The sequence below is a fragment of the Lepus europaeus genome, chromosome 6 (assembly GCF_033115175.1).
Source record: "Lepus europaeus isolate LE1 chromosome 6, mLepTim1.pri, whole genome shotgun sequence".
Lineage (NCBI taxonomy): Eukaryota > Metazoa > Chordata > Mammalia > Lagomorpha > Leporidae > Lepus > Lepus europaeus.
In genome coordinates this window covers 2,614,337-2,637,124 of record NC_084832.1, presented here as the reverse complement: position 1 = coordinate 2,637,124, position 22,788 = coordinate 2,614,337, and the positions used below count along the sequence as shown (strand labels likewise).

Below are 22,788 nucleotides of genomic sequence, written 5' to 3'. Positions count from 1 at the left end.
GCAGGTGCGGGGCAGTTCCCGACGCCGCGGCTGGACGCTGACCACCAGGCTTCGGTGCCCCACACGCGCCCCGGCCTCGGGACTGCTACTCCGGCCTCGGGACGTGGGGCGGCCCGCGGTGGTCAGCGCTGCGCTCCGGGGGCGCGGGCGGAGGGCAGGGGCTGACCGAGGGCGGAGCGGCCGCCAGGACGGCGCGGGGCGCGCCTCCCGCAGCCGCGTCCCACTGTCCGTCACCGCGGCCCGCACATCGCAAACCCGGGCGGGCACACGGCGGCCCTCGGGGCCCCCCGCCGGCTGTCCGGAGCCCACTCCGACCGCACTCGACCTGCCTCGGCGACCCCCAGAAACCGGAGACCTACGTCATCAAGACCCGACTGCTTTACCTGCAAAGCTCTCACGGGCCAGAGTCGGGGCCAGATCTGGTTGGTCGTCATGCTTGTCAATAATCGGAACCCGGATGTCATTGGGCGACAGGAGCCGGGGCGGGGTGTGGAGGGGCCGGCGCCCCGGCCTCTGTAATACCGCTGGCTGGGCGCTCACTTCCGTCTGCGGCGCGAAGACCGCCGGGAGCCCCCGAAGGAACGTCCAATGGCTGCGGCTCTGGCGGAGGCGCGGGGGCGGTCGGGATTCCGAAAGGCGTGCCCAACGGCTGTGGTTCCGGCCGTGCCTCCAGGGCTGTCCAATGGCTGTGGCCCAGGGCGCCCCGGGGGCAGCCGGGAACCCGGAAGTCCGCCTGTAGGCTGCGGTCGCGGCGGCGGCGCAGGGGCGGCCGGGAACCCGGAAGGCCGCCGATGGCTGTGGTGCTGCGCTGCAGGGCAGTTCCGGCCTGCTCCCGGCGAGGTAAGGTCGATTCCGGCCCTCCCGAGATGGCCACCCGGGCGGAAGCCCGGGCCGCGGCCTTTGGCGGGGCCGTCGTTGCCCTGCTGTCTGCCGCGCTCGCGCTGCTGGGGCCGCCGATGAACGCAGGTACCCGCCGCCGGCCGCTTCTGCTCGAAGGCCGAGTGACCGTGCGGGGCGCGCTCGGCCCGGGAGAGCCCGGCGGTGACCGCTACGCCCGGGGGACGGGCTGGAGCTCCGCCCTGGGCCGGGACGCGGACGGGCTGTGTGCCCTGCTGTGGCCCCGCGCCCGAGCCCGCGGCTTGCCGGAGCCAGCAGGACGAGGCGGCGGCGCCGGCCTGGGGCTCTGGCAGCCCCGGCCCGGAGCTCTGGCAGCCCCGGCGCGTCCCGAGACGCGGCCTCGTACGCGCCCCGTAGGGGGCTGCGTCTGCAGCGCCGGGAGCACCGGGCCGAAAGCCCCTGCGGTCCGCACCGAGGTGGACCTGGTGCTGAGGCCCTGGACTGGCCACCAGGAGGACCCGGCCGCCCGGGCGCCCCCTTCGCCCTGGGCCGGGGCGGGGGCTCCGCGATGCGCTGGCCCTCGGGCTGTGAACTTCGGCCGGGCACCGCGCAGGCAGCGTGCGGACGGCAGCTGGCCCAGCGGCTCGGGTGCCGACCGTGCCCGCCTGGCCTGCGGGCGGCTGAGCGGGGCGTCGCGGGGCCTCGTTTCCCGCGAGCCGGGGCCGGAGCTGCGAGTGAGCGGTCAGCGGGGCTTCGCCAAGATTCTCCCGCCTGCGAGGGACCGAGGTGGCAGAGCGCTGGGGCCCCGCGCCGAGGTCCCCTGGGGAGGGACCCCTCCCTCCCCTGGGGTGGGACCCCTCCCTCTCTCTTACCTGGGGTGGGCTCCCTCCCTCCCTCCCTCCCTCCCTCTCCTGGGGTGGGGTCTCTCTCTCCCCCTCACCAGGGGTGGACCCCTCCCCGGTGGGACCCCCCCCCCAGGTAGATAACGAAGCGTGTAAAGTTCTGCAGGCACAGGAGCGCGGTGGCCGCAGTGAGAACCGAGCCGCGGCAGGTTCGGGCCGCTCTTTCCGATCCTCGGGAAGGCGGGTGTTCACAGGTGCTGGTGCTGTGGGCAGGGCGTGGCCGAAACCGGACCTTGCCGCCTACCTTGCCGCCCTGGGGAACAGGCCCGCGGGAGAGGGCTGCTGGGCTGTTTGGATTCCTCTTCCCGTCCAACTCCTTCCCATTAGAAAGTTAACATGCTGCGGGCCTGCCTGGTTCACTCCCAGACTCCTGCAGGAGGACAGCCCTGGGCTCCCCTGCGGCCCTGGGAGCCTCAACTGGGTGGACAGGCGCTGGAGGCGGGACCCTCGGCCGGCCCCCACGTGGGAGGGGGCGTCACTGCTCATGACGTCCTTGTGTAGACTGTAGCTGGGCCTGCCGTCCCCGTGCGGGCCGTAGCTCGGCCTGCCGTCCGCACTGCCTCGTATGTCTGAATCCCTGTTGTGTCAGGCTCATCCTGAAGTGAGGCAGACGTGACCGGTGTGCCTGTCATTTTGTAGACATTTGTTCTGTTGGAAAGGCAGACGACAGAGATCTTGCATTTGCTCATTTAAAGATTATTTCTTTATTTGAAAGTCTGAGGGAGAATCTTCCATTTTCCATCCACTGGTTTACACCCCAGATGGCTGCAATGGCCAGGGTTGGGCCAGGCTGAAGCCAGGAACCAGGAGCTTCTTCCGGGTCTCCCATGTGGGTGCAGGGGCCCAAAGACTTGGGCCATCTAGGCTGCTTTCCCAGGCCATGGCAGAGCTGGATCGGAAGAGGAGCTGCCGGGACTAGAACCCACGTCCGTATGAGATGTCGGCACTGCAGACAGTAGCCTCCTACGTGACAGTGCCAGCCCCCAAGGGCTGAGAGTCTGAGACAGCAAATACAGCTGCTTATGGGATGGGCTCTGGCTCTGCAGAGTGTGCCTGCTCCAGTGCTCGCCTCCATCTGCGGGCATGCGAGACACATGCTAGGTTCCCTGCACAGGTGTGTCACCACTCGGTGTGTGTCAGGATGAGTCTTGTGTAGAGGGTGGCCCAGGTGCTGGGCCTGCACCCGCATGGGAGACCAGGAGGAGGCACCTGGCTCCTGGCTGCAGATCGGCGCAGCGCCGGCCGTAGCGGCCATTTGGTGAACCAACGGAAGGAAGAGCTTTCTCTCTCTCTCTCTCTCTAACTCTACCTGTCAAATAAATTAATAAAATCTTTTTTTTTTTAAAAAAAAAGGATTAGTGTTCTGTTCTTAGCCGCCGTAAACTGAAAAGTGTTTAAGTTGTTTTCCTCTGCGAGTCCGTGGGTCACTGTTTATGTTTTATATGACCTTAAATAAGATGTATATATTTTTTGTGCATAGCAAATTTATTCCTAATTTCCAGCCAAGATTTCCTTCAGTAGACGGATGGATAAGTGGGTGGTGGTGCGTCCAGGCAGTAGGATGTTATTCAGCACTAAAGACAAATGTACTATCAAAACATAAGACATGGAGGAACCCCAGTGGGTAGTGAATCACTCTGAAAAGGCTGCACTCCATGCGTTTCCGGCTGTGACATCCTGGACACAGAAAAGCCACGCAGGCAGTGGGGATCCGTGGTGCCAGGGCCGGGCGAGAGGGAGGAGCGAGTAAGGAGCACAGACGGGCTGTGTGCTGGTGGTGCATGGGCCCCTGTCCCTGTCCACGTGTCTACACAGAACGTCCAACACCAGGAGAAGCTGCCCGTAAAGTGTGGACTTGAGGTGACACGGAAGCGTCCCGGGGCCGCAGCTGTCAGCAGGTGCACCGCTCTGGAGCAGGATGTGGCCATGGTGTGGGGCGGCTGTGTGTGCTGGCCCAGGCGTTCTCTGTGTCTCGTGCCATGAAACCCAACACTGCTTTAAGTTGTCCGAGGTCAGCACAGGTGCTGATGAAAACCGCCCCCTTAGACCTCAGGCGCGGTGTCTAGCAGGCGTCAACAGCGCTCTCCCCACTCCTGTCAACGTGTGACGTGTTGAGCCGTGAGTGTACTCAGACCTAAAATGCGACTGCAGGGCATGGGGCCGAGTGAAACCAGCTGGACATGGAAGCACAATGCTGCACGCTCCCCTTTGTGTGTGGGAACAAAAATGTGAATAAAATCAGGAAACAAACCCAGAAAGGGAAGAAATGCCTGTATCAGCTTTGCTGCAGATACGTTGTTTCATTGGCGCTGGGTCGGGCAGGAGCAGGTGGGCTCTGGAAGGCAGGCCTCACTGGTGCAGGGCTCGGAGGCTGCGCCCCCTCCGTGTCCTTTTCTCGTGGTTCTGTGTGACTCCCGCTCCTGAGTTGATCAGGGAGGAATGACAGGGTGTGGGTGGTGGCCCTTGTGTTCCCGTTCCCTCTGGGAGTGTGGACGATGCAGCAGCAAAGGCAGTTCTAGCTGCTCGTCCAAGAACAGACTGGTCAATGTTCTTTTAATCCAAAATTTAAAAATAATTTTTAAAATTTATTTGAAAGAATAAGAGAGAGACTTAGGAGGGAGAGAGAGGTCATCCGGGTACTGGTTCACTCCTCCAGTCTACAGCAGCCTGGGCTGGGCCAGGCTGAAGTCAAGAGCCAGGACTCCATCCGGGTGCCCCTTGTGTGTGTCGTGGATGAACCCGAGGCCTCCCCTGCGGCCTCCCAGGTGCATTGATCGAAAGTGGAGTGGCTAGGGATTGAACTAGTGCTGGGACACCCGATGGAGCCATCACGAGTGGTGCTTACCCTGCTGTGCCACAGGGCCCCTTGGATGAGCTTCTTGAGCAAAAAGTAAAACTGGGGGCCCGTGCTGTGGCGCAGCGGGTTAAAGCCCTGGCCTGAAGCGCCAGCATCCCATGTGGGCACCGGTTTGAAACCCGGCTGCTCCACTTCCAATCCAGCTCTTTGCTATGGTCTGGGAAAGCAGTAGAAGATGGCTCAGTGCTGGGGCCGCTGCACCCATGTGGGAGACCCAGAAGAAGCTACTGGCTCCTGGCTTCAGATTGGCACAGCTCGGGCCATTGCGGCCATTGAGGGAGTGAACCAGCAGATGAAAGACCTCTCTGTCTCTACCTCTCTCTGTAACTCTGTCTTTCAAATAAATAAAATAAATCTTTTTTTTTAAAAAAGTAAAACTGGCAGAGTTACAGGATGGGACTGTTTTATCAGGAAGAGCAGAGACAGCCCTCGGTCTCCGGTGGAACCCGGGACGTGTGTCCAGTTTCCCTCACCAGGGATGGAGCTGGAGGATGAAGATACTGGGGGCCAGGTGGTGGTGCGGAAAGTGGGTTAACTGCTCGGTGCCCGCCTCCCACAGCTCAGCGCCTGGCTCGAGTCCCAGCTGCCTGTGTCTGAGCAGCCCCTGCTGATGCACACCTGGGAGACCCGGATGGAGTTCTGGGCTCCTGGCTTTGCCCTGGCCCAGCCCTGGATGTCACAGGCGTTTGGGGAATGAACCAGCAGACTGTGTGTGTGTGTGTGTCGCTCTGCAAACATGACATCTAAACGCGTGCCTGTGTGGAGAACACATTGTTCCCTCTGCAAAGATCTTTGGCGACTCCATGCTTTATCCGCTCTTCATACTCCGCGCTCTGCCTGACACGTGAGCGCGTCCCTTACTGGCGAGCTGCGGTAAATACGCGGGAGGTTTTTCAAGAAAGGCCAGTTGAAACAGAGCCGCGCAGCACGGTCGGCTCACTACAGGGCCGCCTCGAGCCCAGTGTAAGCGCTGTGCCGTGTTGATGCTGGCCGGTAGCCAGCCCAGGAGCCCGGCGGGGAGCCTCGGGAGCTTGCTTTGACAGCTTATCAGGGTACGGTTTGTTTGTAATGGACAAAGCCCCTGGCAGATGCAGTAGTTCTCTGGCGATGTCTAACAGGTGCGGTAACCGGCGAGCTTAGTGCTGTGGTTTCTGGGCAGCCCCCGCCCGCAGACGGCACACCGTGAACACCGGGAGAGCCTCGGCTTTGCCAGGCGTCTGGGCTGCTGGGACGGTGTGTGGTCTGTGCCCTGAGTGCCTTCATTTTCCTGTTTTGCAGCGCTGCAAAGAGTGTTTTCACCACGGGCAGCATCCTCCGTGCAGGACATGGACAGGACTTCCCTGCTGGTGAGAGCCATCGTCCCCCCTCTGGGCGCCAGGAAGCACAAAGGGCAGGACGGAAGGATCGGCGTGGTCGGGGGCTGTCAGGAGTGAGTGGCGAGTCCGGCGCTGTGTGTCTGTCAGTCTAGTTCAACCCCACAGTGCTTTAAGTGTCTGCCACGCGGCACTGGTTCAAGTCCCGGCTGCTCCACTTCCCATCCAGCTCCCTGCTGTGGCCTGGGAAAGCAGCAGAGGACGGCCCAGGTGCTTGGGCCCCTGCACCCACGTGGGAGACCTGGAGGAAGCTCCTGGCTCCTGGCTTTGGTCTGGCCCAGCCCTAGCCATTGAGGCCATTTGGGGAGTGAACCAGAGGATGGAAGACCTCTCTGTACCTCCCTCTCTCTCCCTCTCTAATTCTGCCTTTCAAATAAAAGAAATGTTTTTTTTAAAACTGTATGTGATAGGATACCGCGTAGTCAACTTTTTGGCGTTTTATAACTGCTAGACTTTCTGATTGAGGAGGAGACGTCCTGGGGGCCCCGGTGGAGCTGTCCCTGGGTGAGTCCAGTGCTGGGTGCCCACTTCTTCCTGTTCTGGGCCTCTCCCACTCCCGGACTGCATACTGTCAGCCAGCCGCTGGTGTGTTCCGTCCGTTCCTGGGGGTCCCTGAGACATCCCAGCCCCTCTCCCGGCTGTTACCTTCTGGTGGTTATGTCTCGCTGCCGTGTCGGCCACAGAGACTTACAGTCTGTGGGATGCCTGCTGCCTTTGCCCTCACGCCTGCTCGTCTCTCGCTCTGTTTCTGGTGCCCTGTTTGCCGCTGAGCCCCGTCGGGTGCAGCGAGTGGCCGGTGCCCCGAGCCGCGTGTCTCGTCCCCGGCAGGCTGCACCTGGCTCTGTCCTTTGCGGCTTCCCTCTCCGTGACTCTCCTCCCTGACGTCCTCTACTCGCTCTGGGAGGCGAGGAGTCAGTCCTGCCGGGCCAGGTGCTCAGCGGCACCCCTTTGGGCTCTATCCGGTGCGGGGAGGAGCTCCAGGGTGGGCGGCCCTGCGGCCCCGGAAGCCAGTCAGGGCCGGAGGCCACCTGCCCGCACAGCCCCAGCAGGCCTGGTGGGCCAGCAGGGCGGGCCGAGTCCTTTGGTCCTTTGTCCCCGAGAGTGTACAGGAGCCAGGACTCCGCCCCGTGCCCTGTGCTTCGGGAAGTCTGCACCGGAAGAGCTGTGGTGCCTTGTAGGGCATTGCTACCCACCTGAAGGCCAGGTGCTTAGAGCCGGGACCCTCTGTCAGGAGGAGACCCTGATCCTGAGGGTGAAGGTGCTGCCTGCCTGAGGTGGAACGCGGCGATGGCAGCGAGGCGTGACGAGAAGTCCCTGTGTGCCCCCCCCCCCCCACATCGTCCTGACTCCAGGGCGTGGTCGCCACGGAATGGGGCTGCGTTCCCTGAGACTGTTGGCTGAGCGCACCTTTTCGATTCCTGCTGGGTTGCACGGCCATCAGGAGTGCGCGGGCGGCCGCCGTAGGGACGGGCTGTGCTTTCACGTGCCCTGGAGACGGGCCGAGGTTCCTCGCGAGCCTCCTGATCAGCGCTGTGTGGGGCCCTGCGTGTGGGTATGCTGTGCGCCCATCTGGTTGTTTTCCAGGGGTCAGAGTGCGCACGTGTTGTAAATGCTGGTGAGTGTGGCGGAACGGCCCTGCCCACCCCAGTAGCGCCTGCATGCCGGGCCAGCCCCGCTTCTGGTGGGCTCTGGCGGCTCTGGCGGCCGAGCCTCTCCCCCCGCCCCCCCCCCCCCATTGCCGCGATGTGTTTGGTGTGTGTTGGCGGTGTCCTCGTCCGGGGGCCGTGACACGCCACGTAGGAGCAGGCGGTGTGAAAGTGACAGCCCCGTTCTGTGCTCAGTGCCCGCTTGTTTCCCTGCCGTCGGGAACACTCTCCTTGGATGGGATGTAGGGTGGCAGCCGCACCCCAGGCGCCCAGTGCCTGCCCAGTGCGAGGGGCAGGGCCAGAGGGCAGCCACAGCAGCACTGGGGCACTGAGGCACCTGCTGGCAGCTCCACCAGTGAGGATGCCGGGAACAGTGCACGGGTCCACGAGGGCCGTGTCAGCCCGCTGCCCCTCTGGCCTCTGCCCATTGCTGCCCTGGGGCACGGCGTCCTGCTCGGGACCCATCCTCTCCCGAGCGCCCTGAGCGGTGGCTGCCCGCCTTGGCTCGACCGCACGGCACAGGGAGACGCGCTCCCGGAAGGCAGCGGCAGGAAGGGTTCCCGTGCGGGCTTTCCTGCCGAGTGGGGGTCTGTGCCGGGCGCCTGGTGTCTGCACTGTCCTCATCAGCCGGGCCTGTGTTTGTGACTGGAGACATCTCTCACTCTGTCTGTCTTCCTAGGTACACCGGAGCCCCGTACTTCGCAGCGATCTCGGCTCTCAAAGTGGTACGTTCGCCCAGAACTCCATTACTTCCATGTGGGTGAAGTGCACATCCTCTGATGGAAGTCTCCATTGTGGGTGACTGGCACACCTTCCGCCCGCCCCAACTTCTCGCTTCAGCGTTGAAACCCACTTGTTTTTAAGCTAAAATTATGTTCCCGCTGCACTTCACCAGCAGGGTCCTGGGGCCTCGGCGGTCCCAGCCTAAGCAGCTGACCCCAGGTGGCTGTGCCCTGCACTGCCCGAGCCCCGGGTGGCCGTGTCCAGCACTGCCCGAGCCCCGGGTGGCCGTGTCCAGCACTGCCCGAGCCCCGGGTGGCCGTGTCCAGCACTGCCCGAGCCCCGGGTGGCCGTGCCCTGTACTTCCCGAGCCCCGGGTGGCCGTGTCCAGCACTGCCTGAGCCCCGGGTGGCCGTGCCCTGTACTTCCCGAGCCCCGGGTGGCCGTGTCCAGCACTGCCCGAGCCCCGGGGCCGTGTCCAGGGCAGCGTGCTGGGGGCCGGGCCCCAAGAGCCTACCTTTGGTTCGGCGCCCTGACTGCTGTGGGCTAACGTTTGTAGTTTGGTCTGAGGTGCTGAGTGTCGTAGGGGTGAGCCGCCGGCACTCCGGCTTCTGTTCTCGCTCCGCAGGGCGCAGATCTGTCTCACGTGTTCTGTACCAAGGAGGCCGCGCCCGTCATCAAGTCCTACAGCCCGGAGCTCATCGTGCACCCGGTCCTGTGAGTCTGCCCACACGCGGCTCCCCCGACCACATGGCGCTTCCGCTGCAGCACTGAGCGTGTCTGCCCAGTGTATGCCCCGAGCCCAAGGCAGCCTGGTCCCGCGCGGCCGGGGCCTGTGGGGGTCTGCTGCGGCCTCCCAGGGCAGCCCTGTTCAGCGGGGACTGTGCCCTGGCGCTGGAGATGCGGCGGGTGGGGCTCGGAGCCAGGTGTCTCTTCTGTTCAGTGTCAGTTAAGTCTGTTGGTTCCTCCTGTACTGGGCAGCGCCGCCCTAGGGGCAGACAGCGGGACCACGCGTCAGGTGGTGAGAGCTGACGCAGGGGCAGCACAGGCACACAGGCTGTGTCGGGGCCCGGGCAGCAGCGCGGGGTGGACGCCACAGAGAAGCCAGCACTGAATGGCGGCCGATGGCGTGTCGGGGAGCACTTGTCTGAGTGACCGGAGAGGGTCGGGGCTGAGCTCCGACGGTAGAGGGCTCACCGTGAGGGCTGAGCAGGGGACGGGGGGACCCCGCCATCAGCTGCCTTGGGGAGCGGACTCCTGTCAGGGTCCTGGGCGAGGGGGAGTGGTGCAGTGATGGTGAGGAGGGACCCAGGTCCAGGTGTGTTTGGAAACATGGAGAAGGTAGCATCACCATCTAGCATGCCGGGAAGAGTGGGGAGCAGTGTGGGTTGCAGGTGAAGATCAGGAGCTGGTTTGGGTGTGGTTCCGGGGGTGTGCCAAGACACCCAGGTGGGTGTGGCTAGTAGGCAGCCGTGGGCCTCAGGTATGGCATCGATTTGGGAATTCTTCTATTCTTTTTTTTTTTTTTTGACAGGCAGAGTGGACAGTGAGAGAGAGAGAGAGACAGAGAGAAAGGTCTTCCTTTGCCGTTGGTTCACCCTCTAATGGCCGCCGCGGTAGCGCGCTGCGGCCGGCGCACCGCGCTGTTCCGATGGCAGGAGCCAGGTGCTTCTCCTGGTCTCCCATGGGGTGCAGAGCCCAAACACTTGGGCCATCCTCCACTGCACTCCCTGGCCATAGCAGAGAGCTGGCCTGGAAGAGGGGCAACCAGGACAGGATCGGTGCCCCGACCGGGACTAGAACCCGGTGTGCCGGCGCCGCAAGGCGGAGGATTAGCCTGTTGAGCCACGGCGCCGGCGGAATTCTTCTATTCTATTCTATTCTATTCTATTCTATTCTACTCTACTCTACTCTACTCTACTTTCACTTCATTTTAAAGTCAGAGTTACAGAGAGAATGTTCCAACTGCTGGTTCACTCCCCAACTGTGGCCGCAATGGTTGGGGTTGGGCCAGGCTGAAGCCAGGAGCCTGGAGCTTCATCCGATCTCTCCTGTGGGTGTAGGGGCCCAAGGACCTGGGCCGTCCTCCTTGCTCTCCCAGGTGTGTTAGCAGGGAGCTGGCTCGGAAGCAGAGCAGCCGGACTCAAACGGCGCTCATCCTGGATGTCGGCACCTCGCGCGGGTTAACGCCACAGCGCTGGCCCCAGGTTTGGGGATTGTTAACCCGTGGATGATGTCTACATCCAGGAGATGAGCACACGGTCAAGGAGGGCAGGTAGGAAGGAGCCTGGAGGGGTCGGGACAGTCCTGCATGGCTCCTGGCCCTGTGGGTCATTTCGGGGAGAGGACCAAGGATGAGTGACAGCACCTCCTGGGGCAAGAGGGGGTCCCTGGTGACCCTGATGAGGGCAGCTTGTGGGCGGCAGAAGCCTCAGCGGGGTAGGCCGTACAGGGGAAGCAGCGGGGCGCCAGATGGGACAGGGCCATCAAAGGGCGGCGAGCGGTGTCCCCATGAGGAAGGCAGCGCCAGCCACAGCGCCATGGGGGGGGGGGGTCCAGCTGGAGCGGCCTCCCTACCCAGCACGGGTGGTGGGCTAACTGCGGACCTTGGGCACAGGTCACTGTGTTGAGAGCTGGGGTCTGCACTGTGGTGTTACAGGACATGCCTGGGTCTGGAGGCCGAGTGCAGCGAGGGGCTAGGCCGGGGCCGGGCCGGGCCGTGCCGTGCCGTGCCGTGGGAGCGTTCAGCAACTGCCCGAGCTTTCGGAGCTTCCGTGACTCCCTGTGCATCGGGCACCGTCAGACTGCCTGCCTAAGTGAGCCGTTCTTCCCTGTTCAGTGACAGCCCGACTGCGGTGCAGGAGGTGCAGAAGTGGTTACCCCGGTTGCACGCCCTCGTCGTGGGACCGGGCCTGGGCCGCGACGAGCAGCTGCTGGGAAGCGTCCAGGTGCGGGGCCGCCACACGCGCACAGCGGCTTCCCTGTGGGCCCGCTGCTGGGGGGGGGGGGGCACCACACACACGCACAGCAGCTTCCCTGCGGGCCGGCTGCTGGGTGGGGGGAGGCTGCCACATGTGCACAGTGGCTTCCCTGTGGACCGGCTGCTGGGAGGGGGGCACCACACACACACACAGCGGCTTCCCTGTGGACCGGCTGCTGGGAGGGGGGCACCACACACACACACAGCGGCTTCCCTGTGGGCCCGCTGCTGGGGGGGGGGGGCACCACACATACACACAGTGGCTTCCCTGTGGGCCCGCTGCTGGGGGGGGGAGCACCACACATACACACAGTGGCTTCCCTGCAGGCCCGCTGCTGGGGGGACCCGGGGAGCGCTGCAGGTTTCCTGCCGCCTCTCTGACTGACTTGAGCTCGCAGCCTGTCCTTGGGGTGGGCGTTGTGGAGGTGGGTTTGCCATTGCTGGGGTTGCCCACATCTGGTATCGCATTCCCAGTTGGAGTTGTGGCTGCTCCTTTTTTTTTTTAGGATTTTGTTATTTGAGAGGTAGAGTTACAGACCGAGGGAGAGACAGAGTGAAAGATCTTCCATCACTGGTTCACTGCCCAAGTGGACACAATGGCTGGAGCAGAGCCAATCTGGAGCCAGGAGCCAGGAGCTTCTTGGTCTCCCATAGGAGCCCAAGGACTTGGGCCATCTTCCACTGCTTTCCCAGGCCACAGCAGAGAGCTAGATCAGAAGAGGAGCAGCTGGGACTCGAACCAGAGACTTAGCGCTCTTCGCCACAGCGCCACAGCGTGGGCCCCGGCTGCTCCACTTTTTTTTTTTTTTTTTTAAGATTTATTTATGTATTTAAAAGGCAGAGTTACAGAGAGGCAGAGGCAGAGAGAGGGAGTTCTTCCATCTGCTGATTCACTCCCCAAATGGCTGCAACGGCCAGGGCTGGGCTGACATGAAGCCAGGAGCTTCTTCTTGTCTCCCATGTGGGTGCAGGGGCCCAAGGACTTGGGCCATCTTCTGTTTCCCAGGCCACAGCAGAGAGCTGGATCGGAAGTGGAGTAGCCAGGACTCGAATTGGCACCCATATGGGATGCCGGCACCATAGGCGGAGGCTTAGACTTCAACACCACAGTGCGGGCCCCGGCTGCTCCACCTCTGACCCAGCTTCCTGCTAGTGTCCTGGGAGACAGAGGGCTCCGTGCTGGCCCCTGCCACACACATGGGAGCTCTCGATGGAGTCCCAGCTCCTGGCTTTGGCACCACTCTGGCTGTGGCCATCATTTAGGGAGTGAACCAGGACATGGAAGATCACTGTCTCCGTCTCCCTCTCCCTCTCTTTCAATGAGATGAAAATAAATCAACAAGCATTAAAAGAAAAGTTAGATCTTACGTGACAATACCTGGAAGACAGCTGACTGAGTGTGGGTGCGGGGGCGACACCACAGTTCAAATGAGAAGCCATGACCAGAGATGCTGGGGCAGCGCGTTGACCTCTCTCAGCGCCCGAGCGGGGGAGGGTTGGCCTGCCGTCAGGAAGCCTGCACCCCACGTCCGCGTGCCGGGTTCCTGCCTCCCACGGGGAGATGTGGGTTGGCTTCCTGGCTTCTGTTTCCCCGCGTGTGGTCTCTGAGGCAGCCGTGCCTGGGTGCCTGGTGCTGATGCCAGTTAACTTCTCACCCAGCTGGTGCTGACACGGAGCCTGCGACTCGTCCTCTCCTGTCCTTGTCATCTTGGTTCTCGGGTCGCAGGGAGCGTTTCTTGCCGGCTGTTGGTGGCGGTGGGTCTCTGTCTGGCAGTGACTAGGTTCGGGCCGCTGCCCTTGCTCGGTGGGATTCATGTTCACGGTCATCCGTGTCGTCGGCCCTCCTGGGAGGTGGGGAGTGGCCGCTCACTGGGTGTGTGCTCACGGAGGTTCTGCCTCCACTTCCCTGAGGGCCGACGGGCAACACCTCCTCCCGTGCTGTTGGCCATTTGTGGATTTCCTTACTCACCTGAGAGGTGGAGCCACAGACAGGAAGACATAGATAATGACCCCACCAGCCAAGGCCCGGCCCGGCCACACGGGTGGCAGGGAATCCTGGGCTGTCTGCTGTCTCCCAGGTGGACTGCGGGCAGCGGGGACGTGAACCGTGCCCTGATACCGGATCTGATACCGGGTGCTGGCATGGCGAGCGCTGGCTTCTATCTGTGTGAACGCACACCCTCCCTCCATTCCGAAACCGCTTGCCTGTCTGTGAGTTTCAACAGTTCTTTCAGATGTGTGCTCTGGTAGAGATCCCTCATCAGAGCCGTGATCCACTCGGCTCTTCTCATGCGGGGCCGTCCTCGCCTCCGTAGTGGGTGATCTACCCGATCTTCTCATGCGGGGGCCGTCCTCGCCTCCGTAGTGGGTGATCTACCCGATCTTCTCATGCGGGGGCCGTCCTCGCCTCCGTAGTGGGTGATCTACTCGATCTTCTCATGCGGGGGCCGTCCTCGCCTCCGTAGTGGGTGATCTACCCGATCTTCTCATGCAGGGGCCGTCCTCGCCTCCGTAGTGGGCGATCTCCATGGCTCTTCTTGTACGGGGGCCGTCCTCGCCTCCGTAGTGGGTGATCTCCACGGCTCTTCTCGTGCAGGGGCCGTCCTCGCCTCCGTAGTGGGTGATCTCCACGGCTCTTCTCGTGCAGGGGCCGTCCTCGCCTCCGTAGTGGGTGATCTACCCGATCTTCTCATCAGGGGCCGTCCTCGCCTCCGTAGTGGTGATCTACCCGATCTTCTCATCAGGGGCCGTCCTCGCCTCCGTAGTGGTGATCTACCCGATCTTCTCATCAGGGGCCGTCGTCACCTCCGTAGTGGGGATCTACCCGATCTTCTCATGCAGGGGCCGTCCTCGCCTCCGTAGTGGGTGATCTCCACGGCTCTTCTCATGCAGGGGCCGTCCTCGCCTCCGTAGTGGGTGATCTCCACGGCTCTTCTCATGCAGGGGCCGTCCTCGCCTCCGTAGTGGGTGATCTCCTTGGCTCTTCTCGTGCAGGGGCCGTCGTCACCTCCGTAGTGGGTGATCTACCCGATCTTCTCATGCAGGGGCCGTCCTCGCCTCCGTAGTGGGTGATCTACCCGATCTTCTCATGCAGGGGCCGTCCTCGCCTCCGTAGTGGGTGATCTACCTGATCTTCTCGTGCAGGGGCCGTCCTCGCCTCCGTAGTGGGTGATCTACCCGATCTTCTCATGCGGGGGCCGTCCTCGCCTCCGTAGTGGGTGATCTACCTGATCTTCTCGTGCAGGGGCCGTTCTCGCCTCCGTAGTGGGTGATCTACCCGATCTTCTCATCAGGGGCCGTCGTCACCTCCGTAGTGGGGATCTACCCGATCTTCTCATGCGGGGGCCGTCCTCGCCTCCGTAGTGGGTGATCTACCCGATCTTCTCATCAGGGGCCGTCCTCGCCTCCGTAGTGGGTGATCTACCCGATCTTCTCATGCAGGGGCCGTCCTCGCCTCCGTAGTGGGCGATCTCCACGGCTCTTCTCGTGCGGGGGCCGTCCTCGCCTCCGTAGTGGGCGATCTACCCGATCTTCTCATCAGGGGCCGTCCTCGCCTCCGTAGTGGGTGATCTACCCGATCTTCTCATGCAGGGGCCGTCCTCGCCTCCGTAGTGGGCGATCTCCACGGCTCTTCTCGTGCGGGGGCCGTCCTCGCCTCCGTAGTGGGCGATCTCCACGGCTCTTCTCGTGCGGGGGCCGTCCTCGCCTCCGTAGTGGGCGATCTCCACGGCTCTTCTCGTGCGGGGGCCGTCCTCGCCTCCGTAGTGGGCGATCTCCACGGCTCTTCTCGTGCGGGGGCCGTCCTCGCCTCCGTAGTGGGCGATCTCCACGGCTCTTCTCGTGCGGGGGCCGTCCTCGCCTCCGTAGTGGGCGATCTCCACGGCTCTTCTCGTGCGGGGGCCGTCCTCGCCTCCGTAGTGGGCGATCTCCATGGCTCTTCTCATGCGGGGGCCGTCCTCGCCTCCGTAGTGGGTGATCTACCTGATCTTCTCGTGCGGGGGCCGTCCTCGCCTCCGTAGTGGGTGATCTACCCGATCTTCTCGTGCAGGGGCCGTCCTCGCCTCCGTAGTGGGTGATCTACCCGATCTTCTCATGCGGGGGCCGTCCTCGCCTCCGTAGTGGGTGATCTACCCGATCTTCTCGTGCAGGGGCCGTCCTCGCCTCCGTAGTGGGTGATCTACTCGATCTTCTCATGTGGGGGCCATCGTCACCTCCGTAGTGGGTGATCTCCATGGCTCTTCTCATGCAGGGGCCGTCCTCGCCTCCGTAGTGGCGTTGTCTGCAGCAGAGTTCTTACCCTGATGAAGTCCGATCTGTTTTCTCCTGTCTCGTGCTTCGGGTGTCTCATCTAAGCAGGTTATCCTATCCTCAGGTTTAACCTGCAGTTCAGGGAGGGTGTTCCGAGTGGGGTGAGGGGTCCTGCCTCGTCCCTGTGTACGTGGATGTCTAGTCGCTCCAGAGCCTCCTGTGGGATCCGCCTCTCTGCCCGGCATGGCGCGGCTTCTTGTTGGAAGTCAGCCGACCTCAACGTGAGGCTTCCCTCGCACCCTGGGTCTATGACCCCGGGTCTATGGAGCCGTCTTTAGGCCGCTTGCTCGTCTGGTTGCTGGAGCCACGCAGGAGCCTTTGAGCTGGGAGAGGGAGTCCAGCTTTGCTCACTGGCTCAGCTTGTCCCCCCCAGGGCAGCTAGGGGTTCTGGTGAGGCTCCTGTGCCTCCAGGCCGACTTGGAGAGGACCGCGCCTTAACCAACAACAGAGGGCTTCTCAGCTGTGCAGTGGTTTTGACCCCAGCTGTCTGATCCAGGAGCAGCCGGGACTCGAACCAGCGCCCATGTGGGACGCCGGCGCTGCAGGCGGGCGGCTTTACCCGCTATGCCCCAGCACCGGTAAAACATCATCATCTACCGTGGTTTACTGGAACGTGTTTAAGGGTTTTCACTCTTCTCAGCCTTTTCCCTCTTGACCATTTCTGTATGTTGTCCACTCTCGGGTACTTCCTGCAGGACACGTTTCTGACGTTCGGTCGCTGAACACACACAGGGTTTGGGTGATGGACGGGGCCTCACAGGGCTTTGTGCTCGGGCCGTGGTGCTGTGTAGGGCTCGCAGGAGACTGCGGCCACACTGCTGCCGGTGCAGGTGACACTCAGAGTGCTGGCTTGAGGCGACTGTCCTCTAAGTACTGACCAGAGAACGCGCGGAGCCGACCATGTCGGGCGTTGCCACGGGCAGCCAGGAGCTCCGAACTGGCAGGAACTCCATTCAACCTGAAGCCCGAATCAAGGCAGGCAGGCCAGGTGTTGAAAGAGGACACGGTCCCTGTCCGCTCACCCCGCTCCCAGGGGCCATCGCGCACGCCGGGCAGCGCTGGGCGGGGCTAGAGCGCCAGGGCCAGCAGAGCAGACCTGTGCGGCTGCGCGGAGACCCACGCACGCGTGGAGGGCAGCCGGCGCTGCGGTGCACGGCAGTCACACAGGAACGTCTGTCCGGGCTTTCTGAGTTCCTTCACTTAGTGCACGCTCAGTGTTTCCTTCTTTCAGTTTCTTTGTACTTATTTTATTTAAAAGATAGAGGTGGGAAGGCACCTCCCGTCTCCCGATTCAGTCCCCAGAGGCTTTCGACAGCGGGGCGGCAGCCAGGCCGGGTGCCTCCCACTCGCTGGGGACACCGTCTGCCGCCTCCCAGGTGCGTGTGAGCACGGAGCTGGTCTGAAGGGAGGAGCCGGGACTCCAACCGGGCAGCCCAGCGTGGGAGGGGGAGCCCGGGCGGCGGCTCAGCTGAGGCACCCGCGTGTGTGGTCTGAGAACTTTGTGCTGGGCAGTGGGGACTGCTCCACACGCGTTCGCAGTGAGTCATTCTGCCGTCGGGTGTTGGCTCAGGACAGCACACAGCCATCACAGCCATACGTTGATGACACACAGGGCACTGCAGAGGCTGGAAATGCGGATCATCAACAGACTGCAACATTTCTGCACAAACACTCTGTAAAAAACTATCATTTTTATTTGAGAGACACAGAGAAAGAGACAAATACAGGTCTGTGTCGCCAGCTCAGGCCCCAAATGCCCACACCAGCCAGATGGGCGGGCCGAACCCCGTAGCCTGGAACTCGGGACGGTTCGTCCAACACTTAGCCGTCGTCTCCTGCCTCTCGGGCTACACTAGCAGGCAGCTGGAGCCAGGGGCAGGGTCGGGACAGGAACCCGGGGACTGTTCCAGTGCGGATGACACCCTCACCGCTAAGCCGTCTTCTAACTCTGCTGTGATGTTCTGAAGCGCCTGTTCATGCACGTACATACAGAGAGCTCTAAGAGCGGAAACCCACTTAGACTTGATCCTATCGGAGAAACAGGACTTGCTGTTTATTGTGGTTCATTATTTAAGAACATCTCAGTGCTGTTAAAAATACGTATGTCATGACTCCTCACTTCTGAATGCTGCAGGTCAGCGCCTGTGTGGAGTCCGGGAATGCTGGTTTGGGGAGCCTGTGTGGCTGGCCTGGGAGCCCGGCTCGGGCGCGGCGTGTCTGGCGCCCAGCCTGTCTGTGGCTCCTGTCCTCTCAGTCCATTAGGTCTTGCCTCCTCTCCGCGGTTGATCGTTGGCTCCGTTACTTTGTGTTGCTTGGCCTCCTACTGAGCACCTGTTCCTTCCCGGCAGGGCGTTCTGGAAGCATCCAAGGCCAGGGGCATCCCCGTTGTCATCGACGCGGTGAGTGTGGCCTCTCCTCTCCCCACCGTGAGCACGGGCCCTCGAAGGCTGCCCAGTGAAGGCAGCTTTGTGTCCCGCACAGGATGGGCTGTGGCTGGTGGCGCAGCAGCCGACCCTCGTCCAGGGCTACCACAAGGCCATTCTCACTCCCAACCACGTGGAGTTCGGCAGGCTCTATGAAGCGGTGGTGAGTCACTGGGCTCCCCACAGCCCCGAGGGCCCAGTTCTGCCGGGACCCGGCCTTGTGGCCTCATGGACCCAGAGACACGGCTCCCACGTGCTGATGGCCGTGCTCTGAGCAGTCGCCCCTCTGCCCTCCGATGGCCCCTCGGCAGGGCGTGGAGGATGGCGCCGTCTGTTTCAGAGGGCCTGTGGGGGTGAAGTGAAGCCACATGGGAGACCGTGAGTCCTCACGCGGGGCGTGGCCCCTGAATCCTAAGCCACTGTTTTCTAAGTTTGTGTCCCTCAGGCTTTGAGAGCCCGGCTATAGGGGGCATCTTTAACTCTGGTCTGCCCTGGCCGGGCGCTGGCTGGGTGTGGCCAGGCCTCCCTCCGCCTGCCTGGCCTTCAGCAGGTGCCCGTGACTCGTCAGGCCTGCGTGTCCGGGGGCTGCCTCTCCAGGTGTGCCTTGTTTTGCTGTCACAGTTCGGAGGCCCTGTGGACAGTGAGGACCAGGGCGACGCTGTGCTGAAGCTCAGCCAGGCCCTGGGCAACGTGACTGTGGTCCAGAAGGGAGCGCGCGACGTCATCTCCGACGGGCAGCAGGGTGAGTGCCCGCGAGCGGGTCCCTGCTGTGCCCCTCACACACACGTTCACACACAGCCACGCACTAGGAGCACGCGCGGGCGGTGGAATCGTCAAGCAGCGTCCCCCATGGGAGCCCGCCGACCTTCAGCCGTGTGCCGGACAGCAGGCCTGGCGCAGAGCGAGTGCGTGGCGACCAAGTGCTCCTTCCTCCAGATCCGGTCAGGCGACAGCAGGGACAGAGGAGGGGAAGGAACTGTTCACGACAGAGCTGCCGCCCGGGCCCCTGGAGTCAGGGACAGAGGAGTGCAGGGCCCTGCACACGCACACAGGGCTGTGCATAGCAGGTGTGGCGTGCGTGCTCACAGGGCCCCTGCGCGGCATGGGGCTCCTGCCTCCCCAGGAAGCTCTCGGTTGACACATTCAGAGAACGCAACACTTGGTTTTCAAAATATCCCAGAGACAGGAACGTCTACGCACAGGCATGGCCGGGACGGTCCTGCTGCAGGCACCGCCCTGGGCGGCAGGAGTGCTGGCGTCACCCAAGGGACGGGAGACCCATCTGCCCGCCTCACCAGCCCAGAGGCCGCCTCGAGTCCTTGCTGGGGCCAGGAAGGAAGGACCTCGCCACGGGGGGTGTGGCAGCGGCGTCCACGCTCACGTCCTCTGTCTGTTCTGTGCAGTGCTCGTGTGCAGCCGGGAAGGCAGCGGCCGCAGGTGTGGCGGGCAAGGAGACCTGCTGTCGGGCTCCCTGGGCGTCCTGGCGCACTGGGCCCTCCTCGCTGGCCCGGAGAGAACACATGGGTACGGCACAGCCTCACGCCCCCTTGGGAGCTGCCTGACCTCCCCAGTGGTTCAGTAGCTCCCGCCTCGCCAGGGGGCCCCTGAAAGATATCACGTGAACCACTCTGGGCGGACGGCACCACAGTGCCCGGGGCAGAAGCCCCTGCCCAGACTGCCTGGGCCCTGTGATGGGTGCCAGGCGCCCCTGGCTTTCAGAGGGCCAGTGGGTCTGTCAGCTGCAGGAGGTTCAGCGATGCCTGCTCAGCCCAGCAGAGGGCGCAGTCTGCCCACCCACGTTCTCAGAGGTGGCCGAGTTACCGGGCTCCGGGCCCAGTGCTGTTGTCAGCTCTGTGGACCACCACGGTGCCCGTCTCACCACCGTGCTGGTGGCTAGTGCGCCACAGGTGCTCTCGCAGACCTGCCCCGGCAGCAGGGACCTCCTACCCCACGTGGACGTGGAAGCCGGAGGGAGCAGTCCCACCCGCACGACCTCTGGGGAAAGGCGGAGGGTCCGTCGGGCTCCCTCCTCTCCGCACGTGCGTGTATCCTCAGACCTCGGGTGTCCCTTCCCAGCTGTCATGTCCTCCGTCGCAGAGCTGGCTTCTGACGCGTGTCACTCCGCTGCCGGGGCGCAGTCCGAGCCCCTGCTGGCTGCAGCCCCTGGGCCGGGGCCGCTCCCCGCTGACACCGCTCCCCTCACAGCTCCAGCCCGCTCCTGCTGGCCGCCTTCGGTGCCTGCTCCCTCACCAGGCAGTGCAACCACCAGGCCTTCCGGAAGCACGGCCGCTCCACCACCACCACCGACATGATCGCCGAGGTCGGAGCCGCCTTCAGGGAGCTCTTCGAGACCTGAGCCGCCGTGACGGGGAGCCCAGCGCCCCTGCCCAGGGACATGCGGTCCACACATGTGCAGGCTGCCTGCGAGGGGTGTAGTGGGGCGGATCAGGGAGCATGGCCGGGTGCGGCTGTGCGATGACACAGCGGTCTTCCCGAACTGCTCAGCTTCCCAGCGTCACCGAGCAGAGGAGGCTGCACCGTTCCCTCCTCCAGCCGCACCAGGGCCTCCGTCCTGGTCCTTGTCCTCCCCAGCAGGCCCACCGAGGGCTGTGCACCCACCCGTTCTGCGCGGTGACTGGGTGCTGATGGTTGTGGTTAACTTCCTGCGTTTCAGAATAAATCAGCTGAGAAATCATGGGTGACGCCCTCGAGTGGGGGACCGCGGGGCGTGCTGAGATACCTGTGTGACGTTGGCCGCGGCTGCACACCCAGGAGGCCCTGTGGCGGCTGACTTGGCCCAGCCCACGCAGGACCAGGAAGGGCGCGGTGGGGCCTGGATCCGGACCTGGGCACCCAGTGCCACCTTGGGACAAACAGGTCAGACCCCGGGGGACTGCACCCCTGCTGGGGCTGGTGGGCCCGGGGGGCCCGGGGGGAAAGGCTGCTGTCACCACCCCGTGTCTCATGTGTGCAACTTCAGTAAACGTGACCTCTGCACTGTGGGCCTGGGCGAGCTGTGCCGTGTGTGTCTGGTTCCCTTGGAGTGGCCCCTCACCTGTCCTGGGTGGGGTCTGCACCCCACACGTGCATCTGTGTGGACTTTGAGGCTTTGCCCTTGGAGATGCTGACCCAGTCCAAGTTTAAGAAAAATCATTGGGCTGGGATTGGGCTGGGGTGCAGCCAGGAGCTGGGAATTCAATCCAGGTTTCCCATGTGGGTGGTGGAGACCCAGCTACGTGGGCCATCACCTGCCTCCCGGGGTGTGCGTTAGCAGGAAGCTCTAGGGAGACCTGGCCATGCCAGCTCGGGTGTGGCCACACCAGCCTCAGGTGGATGCCCACCTCTGTTACTGTCCACACATGAGCTTTTCCAGACACTGCCCTGGACGTCCCTCCCAGAGTTCTGTGCTTCCTAGGCGAGGATATGGTCAGGTGTTGGGAAGGTCAAAGTTCAGGAGCCTCCCAAGCCTGCTGCAGTGGATCAGAACAAAGCTGACACAGGACACACACGCAGCCAGCGAGCCACGGAGCCGTGCCCGTGTTCTCATGACACGGCTGTCTGCTCCAAGGAGGGGCTGGCAGTGCGTCCCCTTACAGACCCGCTACCCCTGGGGGCGCTCCCTGGGCCAGGCTGGCAGCAGATGAGTGGAGGAGAGTGGCCGCGTCGGGGCCCTCCGCCTCCCAGGACTCAGCAGGCCGGGTGGGCGACCCCTGCCCTGTGCCCCGAGTCACCGTCTGGGTCTGGCACAGCAGTGAGGCACCGAGGCCGAGGGACAGTACCGGTGCGTTTATTGTCGCGGTGAGCGCCACGACAGGCAGCCTGTGCTGCGGCTCAGCCCCCTGGCTGCTGCGGCTTTGTCCTGGGGTCCAGCAGCTCCCACGTGGATGCCGTGCTGCTTCTGTCCTGTGAGGAAGGGGAGGGCCCGTGAGCAGATGGTCGCCTCGCTCGAGGGCCGACAGCAATGCTGTGAGCTTAAGGGGACGTCCAACCAGCTACCCCCATGCTCCCTGACTGCCCTACAGGAAGCTGCCCTCACAGGAGGCCAGTGTGACCTGTATAGGTGGGTGGATGGGGTCACTGGCAGGGCCTGGTCCTCGCTGCTGAGCCTCCATGCCCCTCCCCCACCTCCTTCCCTGGGGAGCAGGGCCCCGGGGTCTCCTGGCCCCTCAGCCCACTCCGACACCCGTTGACTCTGCTTCTGGGTGGTGGCTGCGCTGACCTTAATGCTGATGCCGTGGGCAGCCAGGTCCCGGCGCAGCTCATCACAGGCCTGCAGCAGGGGCCGCCGTTCCTGCAGCTGCTGTCGCCGGGCCTCCCCGGTGGCCTCAGGCGTGGCCAGTGCATACTGCCGGACCTTCAGCCGGAAGCGCACCAGCTCCTCCACCACGCTGCGCAGCGCAGCCGAGCTGCCGTCGCCTGAAACACACTGCGCACCCCCACCACGCTGCCGAGCCTGGGCCCAGACTGCCTGGCACCCCCTCAGGGCCCCGCAGGGACAGGGGGTGCTGGCAGCCATCTCCACCCACCCCCAGCCTCACCCCCACCCAGCTGACGGCCCACTTGGGAGGTGGGAGGGCCGGCAGGGGAGTGCACGGTCCCGTCCCCGTGCACCCGCCCGCCTGTGCATGGACGGGGCACAGCAGGCCCAAGAGGCCTCAGGAGCCGCGTGGGGCGGGGTGAGGCCGTTGGGGGCCTCAGGAGCCGCGTGGGGCGGGGTGAGGCCAGCGGGGGCCTCAGGAGCT

The 22,788-nt window shown here is 63.6% G+C and overlaps 2 protein-coding genes across 7 annotated transcripts in view; one reads left to right on the top strand and one right to left on the bottom strand.

Moving 5' to 3' along the window:
* Positions 1–756: 756 nt before the first annotated feature.
* NAXD (NAD(P)HX dehydratase) lies at positions 757–21,048 on the top strand. 2 transcript variants are annotated; one of them, XM_062193942.1, is made up of 10 exons: positions 757–840; positions 5,875–6,025; positions 8,295–8,340; positions 8,964–9,052; positions 11,175–11,283; positions 17,972–18,022; positions 18,105–18,209; positions 18,668–18,788; positions 19,450–19,570; positions 20,252–21,048. In XM_062193942.1, exons 1-10 carry the CDS (start codon positions 792–794, stop codon positions 20,400–20,402), a joined length of 993 nt encoding a protein of 330 aa, XP_062049926.1. In that variant the 5' UTR covers positions 757–791; the 3' UTR covers positions 20,403–21,048. The 2 variants fall into 2 exon arrangements, with proteins under 2 accessions (XP_062049926.1, XP_062049925.1); XM_062193941.1 differs by lacking the exon at positions 757–840 and adding an exon at positions 852–966.
* The window catches only part of CARS2 (cysteinyl-tRNA synthetase 2, mitochondrial), a 50,919-nt gene continuing 49,097 nt past the window's right edge, over positions 20,967–22,788 (bottom strand). For all 5 annotated transcript variants that reach the window (XM_062193934.1, XM_062193939.1, XM_062193936.1 and 2 more), the window contains 2 exons: positions 22,266–22,472; positions 20,967–21,949 (listed from right to left, as the gene is read on the bottom strand). In XM_062193934.1, the coding sequence (XP_062049918.1) occupies positions 21,878–21,949; positions 22,266–22,472 (279 nt within the window). In that variant the 3' untranslated portion in view covers positions 20,967–21,877. The remainder of the gene's footprint in view (positions 21,950–22,265; positions 22,473–22,788) is intronic.

Bases quoted from the DNA above. Each gene is read 5' to 3' on its own strand.
- NAXD (XM_062193941.1), top strand. From the start codon at position 867: ATGGCCACCCGGGCGGAAGCCCGGGCCGCGGCCTTTGGCGGGGCCGTC. The intron at 8,341-8,963 runs GTACGTTCGCCC...CTCGCTCCGCAG, and splicing joins CGATCTCGGCTCTCAAAGTG to GGCGCAGATCTGTCTCACGT. The intron at 9,053-11,174 runs GTGAGTCTGCCC...TTCCCTGTTCAG, and splicing joins CTCATCGTGCACCCGGTCCT to TGACAGCCCGACTGCGGTGC.